Genomic DNA, 20111 nt, shown 5'->3' with positions numbered 1-20111 from the left:
CTAAACTCCTCTAGTTCTGAGTATTTTTCAAATAGTGTGATTATGAACAATAGAATATTCTTTTATATTTTATATAGTGCTTTGTTGTCTAGAATTTGTCTGCCTAGGAAAAATGACATTTTAACCCTTTATTTAAATATTATTAAAAATTGATTAAAGATTTTGTAAGCATATTGCGTAGTCAATTTTTTTATTTGTGATAACGCAATGAAACACACCGAATTGTGCAAACATAATTTTTTGTCCATGTCTGTCATACAAAAAAATTATGAACAACATATTAATAACTGATTATGTTGTATGCATCTGCATATTAAAATAAAACCTGTATTGTAGTTTGACAAATCATTTTGTCAGATAAATACCTTAACCAAGTTTCGTGTTTTGTTTTTCTTTTTTAATCAAACTTGTAGGGTTATAAAAAAAAAAAAGAGCAAATATCCAATTTTTGGCCAATACTGTAGACAGACAGATAGAAAGACAGATGATCTATAGATAGACAGACAGACAACTGACCGACAAACGTTAGACAGACAGACAGACAAATGTTAGACAGACAGATGGTAGATATGCAGACAGACAGGCAGTCAAACGTTAGACAGACAGACAGACGATAGATAGACAGACAAATGATAGACAGAAAGACAGACAGACAGACAGACGATAGATAGATAGACAAATGACAGACAGACAGATAGATAGACAGACAGACAGACAGATAGATAGACAAGATAGATAGATGTCTGTCTGTCTGTCTGTCTATCTATCTATCTATCTATCTATCTGTCTGTCTGTCTGTCATTTGTCAGACAGACAGATAGACAGACAGACGATAGATAGACAGACAAATGATAGACAGACAGAAAGACAGACAGACGATAGATAGATAGACAAATGACAGACAGACAGATAGACGATAGATAGATAGACAAATGACAGACAGACAGATAGATAGATAGACAGACATATAGATAGACAGACAGACAGACAGACAGATAGATAGACAGACAAATGATAGACAAAGACAGACAGACGATAGATAGATAGATAGACAAATGACAGACAGACAGATAGATAGACAGACATATAGATACAGACAGACAGACAGACAGATAGACAGACAGACAGACAGATAGATAGATAGACAGACAAATGATAGACAGAAAGACAGACAGACGATAGATAGATAGACAAATGACAGACAGACAGATAGATAGACAGACATATAGATAGACAGACAGATAGACAGACAGACAGACAGATAGATAGATAGATAGATAGATAGACAGACAGACAAATGATAGACAGAAAGACAGACAGACAGACGATAGATAGATAGACAAATGACAGACAGACAGATAGACAGACAGACAGACAGACAGATAGATGGATGGATAGATGAACAGATAGATGGATAGACAGACAGACACATATATTGATACACAGATAGATAGATAGATAGACAGACAGACAGACAATAGATAGATATGAATGGATGGATAGATGATTAGATAGATGCATGGATGAATGGATATTCTCAAACTGATATATACTAGTGTTATATACAAATATTCAGTATACTTAATTTAATCAAACAAATGTTCAAAATTAAAGATACTGGCTCTGCTTGGAATATCATTATGCCATATTACTGTCAATATTAATATTATTGGGAATTTATAATTTATATAATTTGCAATAATAATAATACAAATGGACATTTCTTAATGTTCATTTTTATGCTAGTCTCTAAAATATTTCATTGGCTAGAAGCTGTTCTTTTGCAATCTCAACAATTTCATGCTTAAAGAGTCTCCTAAAAAGAACTGGGCACTGGTAAAACATCTACTATAATCATGAAATAATAGCTATACTGAGAAAAGAGGGGAAAAAAGAAAGAATATATAGCTATTTTTGAATGGATGTCAATGGAAAAGATGCTTTTCCAAATGATGTATTGTGTTTATGTCTACCAGCAGAGGCTAACAGGGCTAGGCTAACCAGCCAAACCTGGCTTAACCCCTTTGAATGACCTATTAGACAGGGACCTATTAGCAAATGCTGATATTCATGCATCACATTCACACTGTTAATGAAAGTTCAAAACGAATGCACTGCATTGTGCGATACATTACCCATTGCCTCGAGCTCTGTTGTGTACTGCACAAATATCAGAGGTCATGTGGGTATTTCACTCAGAAAATGTTCATGCTATTTACAGTAGGCTGTGTGCATACTATATACAATGTGTAAATGGTAAGAGCACTACGGTAGTTTTCTACTTCGAGAACAGCCACTGATGTCCAAAAATGCTGCAGTTCTCTAGGTTTTGAGACCTGATGGAAGCAGCGCACAGAAGCGCATTAAGTGTGTTGCGCGGGACTGGCCCTTTAAGAGACTCGGTACTGGTTTTTGTTACTCAGTAACACCAGTGTCATTTCACTATGGCGAAGGGGCTGTAAACAAATGCGGTGGAAAAGCCCGTCCTCTATGTGAAAAATAGGTTAGAGTTGCTTTAACGATGATTTCGCGTTTAGTTGGATATGTTAACATAGTACGGACGCAGAAATGTGTGAAAGTGATGCAGACAAAACGCGGACCATCCGAGTAACATGGACATCAACATCAAACCTTCACCACTAAACCTCTTCCAAATACACCATTTATCCTGTTAGTCCGGATCTGTTTTAGGTTGAAATCATGTTGACAGGGTCCAAAACCACCTTTAAAGTCAGACAGATGGTACCGGACATGAAGGTAAGCATTGAGGTTAAATAATAGATATAATTTATTTAGGAGTTTATATTTGTTTTCTCATGCCTGCAGTGTCTACGTGTACTATAAACATTATAATTCGTATTAAAATATGTAAGCAAAATCTTCTGTGTAAAAATTATGTATTTCATCTTTCAGTAAGTTTGTAAAAGATGAGTAAATATTTATGTAATGTTTGTGCAACTTTCATGCAAATGTGATTAGTCACTTTCCCAAGAAAATTGCATCCATTAAATTCATTATTTTACCAGAAACACTTTTAATGGATGTGACCACAATCTGCAGTTTTGGTAGGAGTCAGTTTTCCACTTTTCCAAGAATGACTTGTTTTGTCTGGCGTATGAATTGAACTCGGTCTATTTGAGGAGCTGAACTAGCAGGTTAACTGGTTTAACTTTTGGACCTGAACTCCACCAGTGTTTTGTATTTTTCAGATGCTGTGATTGTGAATGATGGAATATACTATAACTATCCTTACCATATTATGTAAACTGCATTCACAAAGTTTCAGCTTATTTGGTTGAGAATCTCTGGTTTAGGAGTCAGTTTTTCCATTGAGAATAAATATAACAAGAAAAATGCTCTTGAAAAGGAACAAGAAAGCATAAATCTGCTTTAGTGGGCAAGTTATGTCTGGCTATTTGTATTTGTTACTTTTCTGAAAATTATACAGTCTAAATATGTTTGAACAGAGGCTTCATTATTGGATTTTCAGTTGGGATTACTTTTCCCTTTTTTTTTTTTTCTTTTTTTTTTTTTGGTGCACTTTTTATCTCAGGGTGTGGTGAGTTTATTTTTAAGCATGCTGGGAGTCATACACATACATGTCTTTGTCACTATTTTTTATATTCATTCATTCATTCATTCATTTACTTACTGTTTTTGGAGATTACCAGTTTCGTTTTTGTTGTATGGAAGAGAGGAGATCAGACATCATCTCCTTTTATTTTTCATGGAAGAAAGAAAGTAATGCATGGTCTGAAAGACACGAGAGTGAGTAAATGATGATTTCTGGGTGAACTGATCATCTTTAGTTATAATCTGCTGGTGTTCACCTCTGCTGCGTAACTTTTTTTTCTCTGGCTATTTTAAGCTGCCTCCGGGGAAAAATGCTAGCAGATGCCTCCACCCGTGGATTCTGGAGAGCGTAGAGGCCCTGATGTGCACAACATCTGGCTGTTGCCATGGAAACAGCATACCCATAGCTCACTAGGTGTGGGGATAGTGAATATGCATTGTGTCAGACAGGCTGATCCCTGCACAGAAAATGAATCGGAGTGTGTCGATGGTGTCAGATTTAGAGGATGGAGCCCACCCAAGCTTGTGTGTTTGAGAAAGGGCCGACCTATATTTTGCTCCAGTGCTGTAAATGAACAAATGGAAAAGGAATTGTGAATGTAGCAGTTGTGGTGAGACTTGACCACATTGGCGTTTTCATTTTAAAGTCATTAAAGCAGCCCAAACCAGTCATCTTTCAGAGCAGTGGCGGCTCGTCGGGGGAGGCACAGCCTATGTAAAATTTTGAGGTGGAAAATAGGAGGAAGGACAATTTAATGTTAATAAAATTCCCAGCTATTCATTTAATTTCATGTCTCAGAATGTGAATTTCTTGTTGTAATATCACCTTTGTAACACCATAAAATATTACTGAAGTCAGAACTACCGCTGCTCTTCCCTGAACGTGTCGATTCTGCCGTTCGGAAAACTACTAAGCCAAGTCTGAGGGGACAGAGAAGGCAGATCCATAGCCATAGGCTTGTGTCTGAAAGTGCCCACTTTAAAATGACTTTACAGGGACTTTAAATAGGGCACTATTTGAGGGGACAGCCATTTGTAGTTGTGCCCGAAACCTAGTGGATGTTATCGAGTGCACTCATTCATTCTCATAATGCGTCACAATAACGAGTTCAGCTGATATAGGCTGTTTCTGAAAGCTTAAAAATACTGCCTTCGGAGGACACGTTCCAAGGTAGGAAGGCATAAAGGCACGTCCGAATCCAGTGTTAGCTTCACTTCCTGTCTCCTGAGATGCGTTCATCTGATCGATTTTTGAAGGCAGCACAGATGTATCCTTCGCTGCCTTTGATATCCCACAATCCTGTGCTTCCATTCTGAGACAGTTGAGCAAATGGCATCTGAAAGTTGTGGTTTCTGGTTAGTTTGTGTGTAAATGTATGTTTTGACCAACATTTTCCACTTCTGATGTCATTTCAAGCGAGAAGTTACTACTGTAGTAATTAAATATTTGCCAAAGCTTGCGTTATTTTGCTGTAGATCATTAAACTGTTACGCTCCCTCAGAATTCTGTCCGAAATCTAGGGCTGCACAACGATTAATCGCAATAATCGTTTGCAAAATAAAAGTCTGTTACGTAATATATGTGTGTGTTCTGTGTATAATAATTATGTATATATAAATACATGCACATACATGTATAAATTAAAGAAAAATATACATGTATAAATAAATATACATATTTATACATATTTTATATTACATATATAAATATTTTATATATAAATCTAATTTTTTTCTTAAATATATACATGTATGTGCATGTATTTATATATACATAATTATTATACACAGAATACACACATATATTACGTAACACAGACTTTTATTTTGCAAACGATTAATCGCGATTAATCGTTGTGCAGCCCTACTGAAATCAGTTTCGTGAGGTACCTTCATGCGCAAATGCTGCCTACAAAGTCATTGCCTGATAAGGCAACGAGGCAACAAACCAGCTGCCTAAATCCCAAGGTATACTTCACTTTTTACGCATACGCGAAGGTCAGGGTACAGTGTGCGTGACGCAAAATTTGTCATCAGAAAAGTACTCGCTACTTTACGCATGCCGCCAGATTTTTGTAAGCATGCGTATTTGTACGCACAGGTCACATGTGCGCATTTAATTTTTTTTGCAGTAATTAGTTTATCCACAAGGTGGAAACCATGGCCCTGGGGGCGTCGATTCACAAGGTAGTCAAAGAAAAACTGCATAAACAGAACAGACGGGAACGCATGCAATCTACAGCGATGACGGAGGCATACATAGATGGGAGATTGTGCGAAGAGGTTAAAAAGTAGCCTCATTTGTACAAAGATGTTAACATGGGTCGTAACTTGTTGCAAGAGATCAAACTCAAACGCCTGTGTAAGCATACAAGTCAAATGAAGTATACTTTCCAATGCTGTGCGTTCGACTATGCACATACACTACGCTTAAAAAAAAAAAAAAAAAAAAAAACGAAGTATGGCTTAAGTTTTCAGACGCAGCCGTACTCAACGGCTAGAGAATTCCCCTAATGCAATGTTGAGGGTCGCGCCAAATGAATTCCCGCGTCTTTCCAGAAGATGGCGCCTGCAGCTGAATCATCCATCCATTTATTTTCCAAACCACTGGTCCAGTATGGATACAGCATAATTCCTTTTTTAATTGATTGTTTAATTAAGGTTTATAGTTTTAACGATAAATCTTTTCATTACTACTGGAGCTGCCAGTTTTAAATGAGTAATAAACAGCAAGCACAAACTATGCAAAAGTAGCTGCCCTGAATTAGCTCGCTTGTTTTCATTCACTCCTTCAAGTGTACTATAGGGATTGTATTGTAGGGAGTATGTAGAGAATGTAGGGAGTATTGTTGCCTCTGTTGGAAAAAACAAAACAAAACATTAGCTTATTAGCATTGAGTATTTCATTTTCAGTGGTTAGAGTGTTGAAAAAATACATGATAGAGGAGACTAGCTTCCCTTGCTATATCAACCAGTCGTCGATGTAAATTACATGATTTTAGTTTAAACGGCTCCCGCTGATAATCTAGAAACTACTTAATTGTGGAGAGTGGAGATCTTGAATATTTGATCACCAGCAAATTTATCAAGATACTATTCGAGCAGCTACAAATTAAAAATGAAGTAGGTTTCAGAAATCAGCTTCACTAAATGGCCGAACATACTCTTTTAACACGGACATTTAGTGTTTGGCTAGGTGAGTGAAATTATATTTATATTTTCATGCTGTATATGTTTCTTGTTTTGTTTATTTTACATTTTATGTCTAAAAGTGACCAAAAAAAGCCACTTTTAAAGCAGTTTTTTTTTTTTTAAATCCTCTGGAGAGGATCCCAAGACCTCTACAATTAGAGTGCCTCCTCTATTTTAAAATCCATGAGCCGTCACTGTTTCAGAGTTTTAGAGCTCTTCAAATGGGAGTCTTGGGATCAGCCTGTCTGGAATGTTGATGGTTTAAAAAATAAAACTATAGGCCTAAATATGACTCACTGCATGGGTCCCCCATGGGTCAAAATCAAATATACTGCTGTAGGGCAACTTCCTAGATCAGAAATATCTCATTCATTGTTGCTGTGCTCGGTTTGAGTGGAACACGCCATGTGGCGTATGTAATTACTGTAGTTTATGTTATTGAAGTGAACGCCGTCATCTGGTTTTGATGCGAGATGACTGGTTGTTTAAGTAAGGGATTTGCTGAAGGTTTGTTTTTAAAAAATACTCTAAATTATTTAAAAAGACGGTGCATAACATAAACAAGACTGCGACACACCCTCTAATTGACCTTGGAGCTTTTCCGGCACTGCTTTTTTATGTGAGGCATGGGTTTCTTTTACCATCTTAATAAGCTCCATAAAAAGAGCATGACAGCATTGTAAGCTTTATAGACAAATATGGCTAGAATAGTGGTGGTTTGTGCATATAAAACTAGATTATTTTTGAAAAATACATTTTTAATGAGTGATATTGGCCCATCCTAAATCACTGTTACAGTGCTAGGGTATTGTGGGTGTTGTGAATGCGTTCTGAGGATGTTTTTAGTATGTTGCTATGTGGTTTCTAGGGTGTTCTGCTGAGCTATGGTTTTTAGATATGGCTCTTCTCCTTGGTTTATCATTCACTAAGCAAAATGTACACTACCAGTCAAGGTTTTTAAAAAAAGTCTTTTATCCTCACCAAGGCTGCATTTATTTAATCAAAAATACAGTAATTTTGTGAAATATTATTACAATTTAAAATAACTGTTTTATAATTTAACATGCAATTTATTCCTGTGAAACTAAGCTGAATATTCAGCATCATTACTCCAGTTTTCAGTGTCACATGATCCTTTAGAAATCATTCTAATACGCTGATTTTCTGCTTAAGAAACATTTCTTTTTCAAAGAATTTTTTTTTTTTTAATGGTTTTAGTTTTAGTATTAGTACACTCTAAAAAATGCTGGGTTAAAAACAACCCAAGTTGGGTTGAAAATGTACAAACCCAGCAACTGGGTTGTTTTAACCCAGCGGTAGGGTTAAATGTTTGCCCAACCTGCTGGGTAGTTTTATTTAACTCAAATATTGTTTAAAAATTACTGTATTGCTTAATTAAAATTAACCCAAAGTATGTTGGAAATGAACATTTATTAATGTTCAATGAATAATTATTAAACAATAAACATTTATTAAATTGCTTATTAATAAATTTATATTAATAAACTATTAAACTATTAAATTTATATTAATAAAATATTAAAGCTTATTAATAAACATTCACCTTTTGTCTATTATTGTTGCCTCTAATTGCATCTGGTTTTTAATTTCCCAACTATTTTGGGTTCATTTTAAGCTAGCCATATAGCAATTTTTAAACAATAGTTGGTTTAAATAAAACTACCCAGCAGGTTGGGCAAACATTTAACCCAACCGCTGGGTTAAAACAACCCAATCGCTGGGTTTGTCCATTTTCAACCCAACTTGGGTTGTTTTTAACCCAGCATTTTTTAGAGTGTATTAGTTTAGTGTTAGTTGATCCTTGTAGTAATATTGATTGTTTTCCCCCTACTTTGCACTAATGGTGATACAAGGTGTTTTAGTTGGGAAATATAGACTAGGAAAGGCAGAGTCATGGCTAGACAGGAATGATTTTTCATTTCAGGTTTGAAAGTTTTGAAAGAACAAAGGTGCTATTTTTAAACATCTGAACTGACATGCAGAGAAAGTACTTCAAACGTTTTATGGAAATAGATGCATTGTTCCCATTTGTTGACATTTCTTTGCTGTAGAGAGAATGAGAGATGCACGCATGGAGCGTATGAAAATAATGAGCCTGCTGAACAATAGATCAGCTCTTTAAAGCGTTATGTTTAAGCGTCCCACCGGGCCTCTATTGCCTCATTTAGCTCTAGATTGATGCCCAGCACAAAGGCTTATTGTGCCTCTAGGCAATGACTAATAAACTTAACAGTGTGAGGTTTATATGGTGGCATAGTACATCCCAACATTCCCATTGGCCGTCCTGTTTCTGGATGATTCAGGGGAGAAGAGGCCTATATGTTCCCTCAGCTGCATTCTCTGGCCACAGAGACCAGGGGAAGCCATGAGCAATGGAAACTGCAATGAGTCTTGGCTGCCTCTGCCCTCAGAAGCTGAGAGGAGGGAGGGATGTGTTTAATGAAGAAGAAAGAGGCAATGAAAGAGATTACACGATAGCGGTGGCAACCATGTGACTCGAAGAACTGAACCCTCAGCAGAAATGTGCTACTGAGGGTTTTTTCTTCCCCATTTATCTGTCCTGCACTGATTGCACTTTTATCCTCTGAGGCTGTCCAATTCACTGGGATTTGAATGCGTAACGACTCCTGTCTGGAGATCCGTATTCCTTTAGGAATGCTACAAGGGGGAATTTTAATTATTGGAGTAAGTTTGAAAAAAAAAAAAAAATCATCATAAATACAGATGCAAGAGTGTGTTTGTTTGTTATGTGCTAGTTTTGAACACATTGTTGCTTATCACAGAGAGTTAAAAGCTTAAGCCTGAACAAACAAACAAGCAAACAAACATAGTAGCACTTTCCTGCATACCTTTGTTCCTGTCCTAGTTAAAACTTTTAACCTCTGTTTCTGAAACACTTTGTTGTGTTGTTGTTTATCTTCAGGTCTTGGCCCAAACACCAGCCATTAAAAGTTCAAAAACAAAAACTCCACTCCAGATGTTCAAAGGAAACCCAAAATAAAACACTTTCGTCTTGTTCCGGATAATTTTATTCTGGCGGGCTTTTTGAATCGATTCTCATGCAAATAAATGTATGGGTCAATGACGTATAAGGATTTTCAACAGGCCAATTTTCAAAAAATAATAATATCTATTGCAATTGTTCAAACATTAAGAATGTTGTGTACACATAAATTCATTTTAAAATTTTAAATTAAGTGATTTTAGTGTTTTTTTTTTTTTTTTTTTTTTTTTTTTTTATCTAGATGAATTGGCCGTAGTATATTAAATTAATTGTTTTAACTTTTAATTATTTAATTAATTAATTTGCTAATTGAACCCACCGCAATATCAGCTAGATTAATATATATATATATATATATATATATATATATATATATATATATATATATATAGGCCTATATATATATATATATAATATATATATAATTTTTTAATTTTTTTTTTTTTTTACTTTATTTAAGAAACTAATGTTATTTGGCTGGTTTTATTTATTTATTGAAATACATTTTCTGTTTATTTAAGGAAAAAACTCTTGGAGTGGTAGGATGTGTTAATTACAGTGCCCCAATTATGCTGTTTTAAAGGTTCCAGATTTTGTTTGGGAGTCACCTACAATAGATTTACATGCATCCAAGATCAAATTTTGTTTTAACACTTTAATTTACTCATAATGTTCATTGCACATCACCTCATTTCTCAAAAAGTCTGAAAATGGTTCGTTTGAAGATTCGGTCTCTCTAAACCCCTCCTTTCCGAGAGCCTACTCTGCTCTGATTGGTCAGATGGCCCAGTCTGTTGTGATTGGTCGATTAGAGCAAGTGAAACTAAACATCCATTATCATATATGGATTTCAGCTCTGGAGGCTTCCTCAGCACTTGATACACAGTGAAACGAACAGTAACGATGGTGTCTGTTTTATCTGCATAATGTAGCCAGATGCTTCTGGATCGAACTCTCAATATGGAAAAGTTACAGAGATGCTGAAGAGCGTTCTCCATTGCGGGGTGTTAAGAGCTGTGGGTTCAGACCTCTGGAAGTATGTCACCCCTCTTATACTTCTGTTCTACTCAGTAGTGGATTGCAATTGAAAGACGCTTTGTTTTAAAATGGGTTGATAACATCGACACGTGCAGTTTCAGCCTCTTGTAAATGAAGCTACTTTTGTGGTTCAGTTGCACTGTGAGAAAGGAGGAAATGAGTAAACCTGAAAGACTATTTCAGACAAAGAATTTAAATAGCCAGGAAGTGCTTTCTTGCATCTTGTTAAAAACAAACCACCAGTCTGATCAGTGCATATGAAGACCCTTTTTCTTGTGTCACAGTATCAGAAGGCAAATTACAAAAATATATGCTTAATTAGCGTGCATCAACCAGACCAATCAATCCTCCAATATTTTGACATTTTAAAAGTTTTTGCATTAACGTGTCTGCTTAATTAAGTTACTGTTATTCTGAACTTACTGAACCAGGTAATTTGAATGAACTTTGAGATAAATATATTGTGTAAATAAATTTAACCAGTTTTGTATTTGAAGCATGTGTGATAAGCTTCATTTCTTTGTTATCTCTGTGTGTTTGCTGCAGGAGAGGATGATGAGCCACAGTAGCCTTCATGCACGGGGCAGAGATGTGCTCGGCCTCTGCTGTTTACCAGGTAAAGTCCCACAATGCCAGATTATTTTTATAGTATATTGAAATTATATTTCCATGTTTTTATCTATGAGGTTTATGATAGGGACCCAAACAGTCACAAGGAGAATCACACCATGATGTAAGAACAGGAGCGATTTTGCAGTCCAGCAAGATGTTTATTGAAGCGCATGTGCAAAATGTGCAAATAAATATGGTTAAGAGAAATAAAAACAGTCTAAATCTAGAATTGTTATATACTAAAACAGTACAAACTCTGCTCTTCATCTGAGGACAGAATTTCAGTGCGCTCAAGCAGCATTTCTATAACCTAGTTCACATTCTCTCAAAAACCATGATCGGGTCAATGACGTGACCGGTCATTTTTTTTGTCCAATGGCCTTAATAATAAAAAACACCAAGATGTGACATCCAAAGTATGTAAGATAGTACAACTAGATCACTTTCATTGAATCCAAAAGCTTTTAATTATATTTTGCTACATCAAAAGGTATTTTAAAGATTTTGAAGTGTCAAAAGGTCATTCGGTTTAACCGTCCAAAGGCCAATACAGCCATTTCATTTGTGATTAAAATATCTTAAAATGTAATAAATGTATATATTGTTTATTTTGGCATCATTTTATAACATCATATATCCGCATAGTGCAAAATGGTATTACAATTATGTGTAGAAGTCGTTGCTTTGTTATGAGAAAGAATGTCTGGAAAAACTCATTTCATTGATGTCATTTGGAGTAACCAATATAAAGGGACCATTTTGGATCAAGTCATGCAATAAATATCATGTGACAGGATGTGACATCATTCAGACACCTGCAAAGGACCACATGGTCATGAAGCAAAGTAACCAACTCTCTCTTAACTATTTGAAAAATTCATGTTTTCACTTGCTCATACGCATGTCCCGAAACATCAGGTCATTCGGTACAACCGCTATAAAACATGGAAAATGTTGTAATATTTTAAAAACTTGTACTAATATAAAATGTTTAATTGTCCTTTTGTTAGCTAGCTAGATATATTAGCCAGTTAGCATTGTTTGAAAATATTGTCATTTGGTAAAACCGAAATTTTGGTTAAACTGAATGACTTTTTTGGTGACAAATCTTGCAAAAAATGACAAAAGCAGTGTTAATTGATTATAAAACCACATAAACTCATTGTTAACACTTAATAAAACTTCAAAATGAATTATATCTCCATTATGTTTTTTATTTTACACTTTTAAAAACCTTATTCATCAATGACCCACTCCGTCCTTCAATTCCCCCTTCCACTAATGACGGCTGCCTTAAATACACATTTTCCCACTTTCTATTTAGAGCGTACATTTTTTTTACAGTTACTTCACCATTAATAAAATACACAAGATGATTAAGGACAAGAGTTAAAACAAATCAATAAATACAATAAATAGGACAGATAAAACCAACATTTATTTCCATAAATAGCTCAAATGAGCGCTCACATGCAGTTTGCGCTTCTTTAAGGCCACACCCACTCAGCTAAAACAGGAAATATAAAACGGTAAACCCCATGTAAAATATTATAAAATGCACAGGAACAGTAAGAACATGAGAGAAGGGAATATTCTAGGAGTGTGTTTATTTAGTAGAGTGTGACATACAAAAACAGCGATGTAGAGTTTTCCGCTCTTTGTTGGAAAAGTTACACTGTTTTGAAAACCCTACTGAAAAATGTGGTCACATTAGTAGCTTCGCTGCTTTTACTCTAGGTAGTTGATCCCAAAATAAAAGAGCCAAGTCTGGATGGTTGTGGTCTGTGCAGGAGAATAACAGTCTGTCTATGTGGGTGTGAATGGACTCAGAAAACAATCACTTAGTGTGCTGAGTGCGTGTTGAACCCCAGCAGCCCCTCTCCATAATCTCAGCGTCAGCAGTGTGTTTAAGCAGCAGCTTTACTCAGGAATGTTTGCCGGCCGTAAGTCCGACCCGGACAACCTAATCTGTAACGCTTCATATCAGCACTTACACTCTGCGGCCCTTTGGGAGCACAGAGCGTTTCCCACCGCGTCAACATTTAATAGAGCTGCTACTAACCTCAACGCTCTACTCGCACACAGTTCAGTCTTTGTTGTTGTTCAGCTTTCATATTCTCTTACTGTTTGGACTCCAAACACGCACACCTGTCTGTGTTTCTACTTTTCACTGTTTACACTTGTGAATTCTATAACATTCTAAAGGACGTTTAATACAGTGGCCCCCAAAACGTTGGACACTTAATTCACACTTAAAATGTCTGAATGTCTAAAGCTATTGCATCATTTTTATATTTTATATTCTCAGGACTAATTAGATTTTTTTTGAGCAATATTAAAGGAATAGTTCACCCAAAAATGAAACTTCTGTCATTATTTACTCACCATCATGTCATTCCAAACCCATAAGTCTTTTGATCATCTTCGGAACACAAATGAAGATATTTTTAATGAAATCTGAGTGCTTTCTGTCCCTCCATTTGCCTGCAACTATCACTTTAAAGCCCCAGAAAGGTAGTAAAGACATCATTAAAGTAATCCATGTGACTCTAGTGGGTTAATCTCAATTCTTATGAAGCAATGCGAGTGCTTTGTTTGCTCAGAGAAACAATCGTTAACCACTTTATTTACAAAATATTAATCTCCAACGCGCGTTCACGAGAGCACCATGGTGCATGTGTGATGTGTCGACACGAGAGCAGACATTGTTGCGTGAACGCGGGTTCGTTTTATTGACACCTGCAGATCTACTGTTAGTGCTGAAAACATTAATTTGTCAACTAGAAAGTGTCAAATTACTTTTATGTTTTCTGTTTGAACAGTATGCACTACAGTTTAAATGTTTGGAGTCAGTATATTAAATTAAACTATTCACTTAATAATTCTGAGAAGAAATGTATCACAGTTTCTAAAATGTAAATTATTATTAATAATGATAAGAAATGTTTTTTGAGCAGCAAATTAGCATATTAGATTTCTATGGAAGCTTGTTTCCACCATGAATAAAAAATAAAAAGGTAATAAAGGATAAAAATAAAAAAGGTAATAAAAACTGACTTTTTCCTCAGAATTGCGAGTTTTTTTCTTGCAATTCTGTCTTTTTCTCAGAATTGTGAGATATAATCGTTATGTCCAATTGTGAGAGGGAAAATATATATAATATATATATATATATAATATTTCCCAAAGTTTTTACTGTATTTTGATCAAATAAATTCAGCCTTGGTGAGCATAAGAGACTTCTATCAGAAACTTTGAAAAATCTTCCAACTTTAAACTTTTGAGTGGTAGTGTATACAGTATAGACATAAATACTGTAGTAAAATATAGGCAGTGTAGACAGTATATATAATTCTTTAGTCTGAAGCAGCACATGTCATGACTGCTCCTTTGTTTTGGGATCTCATTCATTTGAATCTTAGAGGTCTAAGCTTATAGATATCACAAGTGTCATCCATCCACAATGGTTTGAATATGGAGCGCACAAACACAGATTAACCATTCAGAGTCAAAGGGCTCACAAAGGGACACACATGCAGTCTTATCGTCAGTACGGTCGTGTGTGAAACTCAAACTCCATCCGCACCATCTCTGATAACCCTCCAACGCAGGACAGAGGAAACTGAATCGGTCCCGGGGGGTGAAGGGGTCAGAGGATTTTTGAAAGAGTAGATTATACTGTATATACTGTTGACAGCCTACTGTTTAAAATAAATGTATGTAATGCAATGATAAATTATTCAAACATGTAGTACGCTGCATTGTTGTAACATGACCTCATTATGTTTAATTGAGAGAATGGCATCCAGTTAGCATCTCAGAATCAAAATTCAATTTGAGTCAATTTGCACTTTTTATACCACTTGTACTGGATTTTGTGATGCAGCATTTTCGTGGGGTGCTCTGGCTGTACTGCTCATTTCGGCAGATGCGTACAGAAAAGACACATGATGCACATACAGTACTGCATATTGTAAAAATAGTGTGGGTTGTATAGTAGTATGCAATTTTAAACATCATACCCCTTGAGATGCTGCTGTTCAGTGTTTAATTGTTATATAGAGTTATATAGCATGCTCTTATTGGTGTTGTTGGGTGGATGAAAAGAAAGGAATTTGTTTTTTTGGCAGTTTCTGCAGCAGATGTTATTATTTAGCTGTGTTAGTGTATTTTTTTATTTGATTTTGTGGTTTATTCCTGTAACTGGGACAAAACCCCAGTGAGTTCTAGCAGAACTCGTGTATTTATGTATTTATTTATTTTTTACATTTTATTTATTTATTGTCATTTTATTTGTATTATTTATTTTTTCATGTATTATTTATTTATTTTTATTTATTAATTTATTATTATTTATTTCTACTTATTACCTTTTATTTTTTATTTTATTACTTATTCTTTTTTATTTATTTTTATATTTTTATATATTTATTTATTTATTTATTTATTCATTTACTACTTATTTATTTCTATTTATTACCTTTTATTTTTTATTTTATTACTTATTCTTTTTATTTATTTTTTTATATTTTTGTTTTTTTATTTTTTCATTTTTTTATTCATTCATTTATTACTTATTTATTTCTGTTTATTACCTTTTATTTTTTATTTTATTACTTATTCTTTTTTATTTAATTTTTATATTTTTATATATTTATTTTTTCATTTTTTTATTTATTCATTTATTACTTATTTATTTATATTTATTACCTTTTATTTTTTATTTTATTACTTATTCTTTTATTTATTTTTTATATTTTTATATATTTATTTATTTTTCATTTTTTTATTCATTCATTTATCACTTATTTATTTATATTTATTACCTTTTATTTTTTATTTTATTACTTTTATTTATTTTTTATATTTTTATATATTTATTTATTTTTTCATTTTTTTATTCATTCATTTATCACTTATTTATTTATATTTATTACCTTTTATTTTTTATTTTATTACTTATTCTTTTATTTATTTTTTATATTTTTATATTTTTATTTATTTTTTCTTTTTTTATTCATTCATTTATCACTTATTTATTTATATTTATTACCTTTTATTTTTTATTTTATTACTTATTCTTTTATTTATTTTTTATATTTTTATATATTTATTTATTTTTTCATTTTTTTATTCATTCATTTATCACTTATTTATTTATATTTATTACCTTTTATTTTTTATTTTATTACTTATTCTTTTATTTATTTTTTATATTTTTATATATTTATTTATTTTTTCATTTTTTATTCATTCATTTATCACTTATTTATTTATATTTATTACCTTTTATTTTTTATTTTATTACTTATTCTTTTATTTATTTTTTATATTTTTATATATTTATTTATTTTTTCATTTTTTTATTCATTCATTTATCACTTATTTATTTATATTTATTACCTTTTATTTTTTATTTTATTACTTATTCTTTTATTTATTTTTTATATTTTTATATATTTATTTATTTTTTCATTTTTTTTATTCATTCATTTATTACTTATTTATTTATATTTATTACCTTTTATTTTTTATTTTATTACTTATTCTTTTTTATTTATTTTTTATATTTTTATTATTTATTTATGTTCTACTTTATTTTTTATTTTTTAATTTTATTACTGTTTACGAGCCCAGGACTGTCTGATTTCTCCAGAAGCCTAATTATGTGATATCTATCAGAAAGTAGGGACATTTTCTGTGTGCTTTTCTATACATAGTAAAGTGACATACGGCATGCCAATTGAAGAGTGTGCGATGTGGAAGTGGTCAGAGCTGTTAGTCCTTTTTATCTGGTTTAAAGTCACTGTTACCGAGTCCTGATAGTCATACCTTGCTGGCAATGTTTTAAACAGAAGCTCATGAAATAATAAGATGGATGTTTTCTCTGTTATCATTGGGAATGTGAGATGTGACCATGCTTGATGGTTTCTTATTCACAAGACGTCATGCAGTAGCCTAAAACCTGGAAAAAATCAGGCTGATGTGAATCTGAGAGATATGATCAGCATGGCATCGCTCTGGTAGCTCACGCTACTCTTGCCTTAAAGTGAAGAACAAATGGAAAACAAATGCTGACAAAAACAAATTAAACTGGATGTGTGGTTCAAATTAGCACATGAGCAAATCCTGAACACAAGCCAGGTTAAATCATTATGATTGAAACTGTTTAATTTTGAGTAAATTGAGAAATGAAAGACTGGTAGCTGCTACATTACATTGTCACTAACAATGGTTTGAATAAGGCTGAACACATGTGTGTGTATAAAATATACCTTTTTTAATAGTTTTAGTTAAAAATAAGAATGAAACAGTTATAAGCCTTGTGGAATTGAATGCATTTTCATTCCTCATGAAACTGGCCAGTGAATCCTAAACGCTCTGTTTTTCTAATAGTCCAGTAATCACCGTGACAGTCGGATCTCTCTGCTTCCGGCCTGTTCTCTCAGACATCTGGGTCCATGATGCCTCAGGAATGAGCTATAAGGTCCAACTCACCCTTGAGAGTCATAAAATGAAGAAATTCGCCCTTGAAAAGTGACCACAAGAGCAATAAGAGCAATCCGACTCATTTCATGTGTTGAGAGCATGTTCATGACTGACTCTGGCGGCTTTAAGAGGCTCTACCAACATTAAACTTCTGCCCCATGTCTTTATTTTTTATGATTGCGTGAGTTTTATGTCAACAGAATCACAAATTCCCACAAACTATTTTTGAAATACCACATATCCTTTATATACGTGGCCTACAGAGCCTTTGAAGATTGCCTTTGAATTAAAAACCAGATGTTTGTGTTTAAACTCCTTACACAGATATTAGTTCACAGTTTTATTTCCACATTTTAGTCACATTTTCCTGTTGCTATAGTAAACTTTAAGCAGTATAGATGACTCCAAGCTAACAAATATGGACTAAAAGTCCAGTTTTCATCATGTGTGATGTGTTTGTGTCTTCAGGAGAGTGTGTGCTGCAGCGGGCCGTGCTGGTAAGGAAGAAGCTGTCGGCTAAGGAAGGAGGAGGCTGGTTGTCTGGGACTCTGTTCTGCACTCATTTCAGAGTAGCCTTCGTGCCTCAGGACAGCCAGAAACCTGACGTGAGTGCCACAGATTGCTGAGATGTTTCCGGGATGAGAATCCCAGCACTGTTTTCCGTGTAAAGTCGAGCCTTACTGTGAATTGTGAAGTGCTTTTGGCGTGCTGAGGTTTATAAAGTCTCTGGCAGTCTAGTGTAACATCCTCTGCAGACATATTTATCTTGATGGCTTCTTTTTTTATTTATTCAGGATAATGCAGATCCCGTGCTGCTTGGAGATCATGACGTAGCTCTTGCCTCTATTGAAAAAGTTGTGGCAGGTGAGGCGATCTTTACTGATAGAGAGATTTTCAGTTTTCATGAAACCTGTCAAGAACATATCCAGGTCGCATTTTAACCCAGTGTTTTAATACATATAAATGTCTGTTGTAGTGGGACCGTCTCGCACCAAACTCGTGACCCCTACCTGCTCTCTGAAGTTCACCCCGGAGGAACTGGTGTTATACTGCCGAGACCTGCGTGTTCTCTGCTTCCTGTTCGACAGACTCACACCTGATACTCAAGCTGTGGAGGTTTGTCTTAATATAATGTCAGACATACACTACTGTTAAAAAGTTTGGGGTCGGTATGATTTTTTGAAAGTTTTTTTAAAGAAGTCACCTATGCTCACCGAAGCTGCATTTATTTGATCAAAAATACAGTAAAAACAGTAACATTGCAAAGTATTATCACAATCCAAAATATCTGTATTCTATTTGATTATGTGATTTAAAATGTCATTTATTTCTGTGATGCAAAGCTGAATTTTCAGCATCATTACTCCAGTCTTCAGTGTCACATGATCCTTCAGAAATCATTCTAATATGATGATTTGCTGCTCAAGAAACATTTCTTATTATTATTATCGATGTTGAAGACAATTGCTGCTTAATGTTTTTGTGGAAACTGATACATTTTTTCTGGATTCTTTGATGAATAGAAATGTCAAAAGAACAGCATTTATTTTATCTTGTAACAAAAATGTTTTACTGTTACTTTTGATCAGTTTAATGCATTCTTGCTGAATAAAAGTGTTAAAAAATCTTAATGACCCCAAACTTTTGAACGATACTGTGCTTTACCCAAATGCAGGCGTGAATTTTTTGACTATCCTGAGCTGGGTTGTCAAAGGCAGCAGGCAGGAAAAACAGATGTCCATTTCATGCTTTAAGAGCCAAAAAGGAATGTACATAGGGAAAATATCTTCTATTCTTAAATTAAATTGAATTAAATGTAATTTAATGTCATTTGATTTCATTTAAAATATTTTATTAAAAATTATTTAAAACTTTTTTCCCTTAAAATTGATCTTTGATCACCAAAATAACTTATTTAAACATTTTTTCCTGTGAAAATAAATAATTTCTTCATGCCTTAAAACAGCATGAATGTAACTCTACACCCTTGCTTCATTTATTATACGTGGATCCATGAATATGCAAATTGGTCCCTACCTACACTCAATCACACCAGATTCTTTCAATTTCAACTTTACTCTAGTAAATGCTGCACGATGGCAAGTGGAAATAGTGGTTTAATTCAGCCATGTAACATTGTAATATACGTAATATACATAATTCACCCTCTATATTGCTAAAT

General features: G+C 33.9%; 1 protein-coding gene across 1 annotated transcript in view; it reads left to right on the top strand.

Annotated features, from left to right (window-relative positions):
* The first annotated feature begins 2416 nt into the window (after nt 1–2416).
* Nucleotides 2417–20111, top strand: part of mtmr11 (myotubularin related protein 11) — a 29737-nt gene continuing 12042 nt past the window's right edge. The window contains exons 1-5 of the mRNA XM_048153916.1: nt 2417–2757; nt 11375–11444; nt 18398–18534; nt 18724–18793; nt 18906–19045. Coding sequence (XP_048009873.1) covers nt 2701–2757; nt 11375–11444; nt 18398–18534; nt 18724–18793; nt 18906–19045 — 474 coding nt within the window. The 5' untranslated portion in view covers nt 2417–2700. The remainder of the gene's footprint in view (nt 2758–11374; nt 11445–18397; nt 18535–18723; nt 18794–18905; nt 19046–20111) is intronic.

The sequence above is a fragment of the Megalobrama amblycephala genome, linkage group LG13 (assembly GCF_018812025.1).
Source record: "Megalobrama amblycephala isolate DHTTF-2021 linkage group LG13, ASM1881202v1, whole genome shotgun sequence".
Lineage (NCBI taxonomy): Eukaryota > Metazoa > Chordata > Actinopteri > Cypriniformes > Xenocyprididae > Megalobrama > Megalobrama amblycephala.
This window is presented reverse-complemented; position numbering and strand designations above follow the sequence as displayed.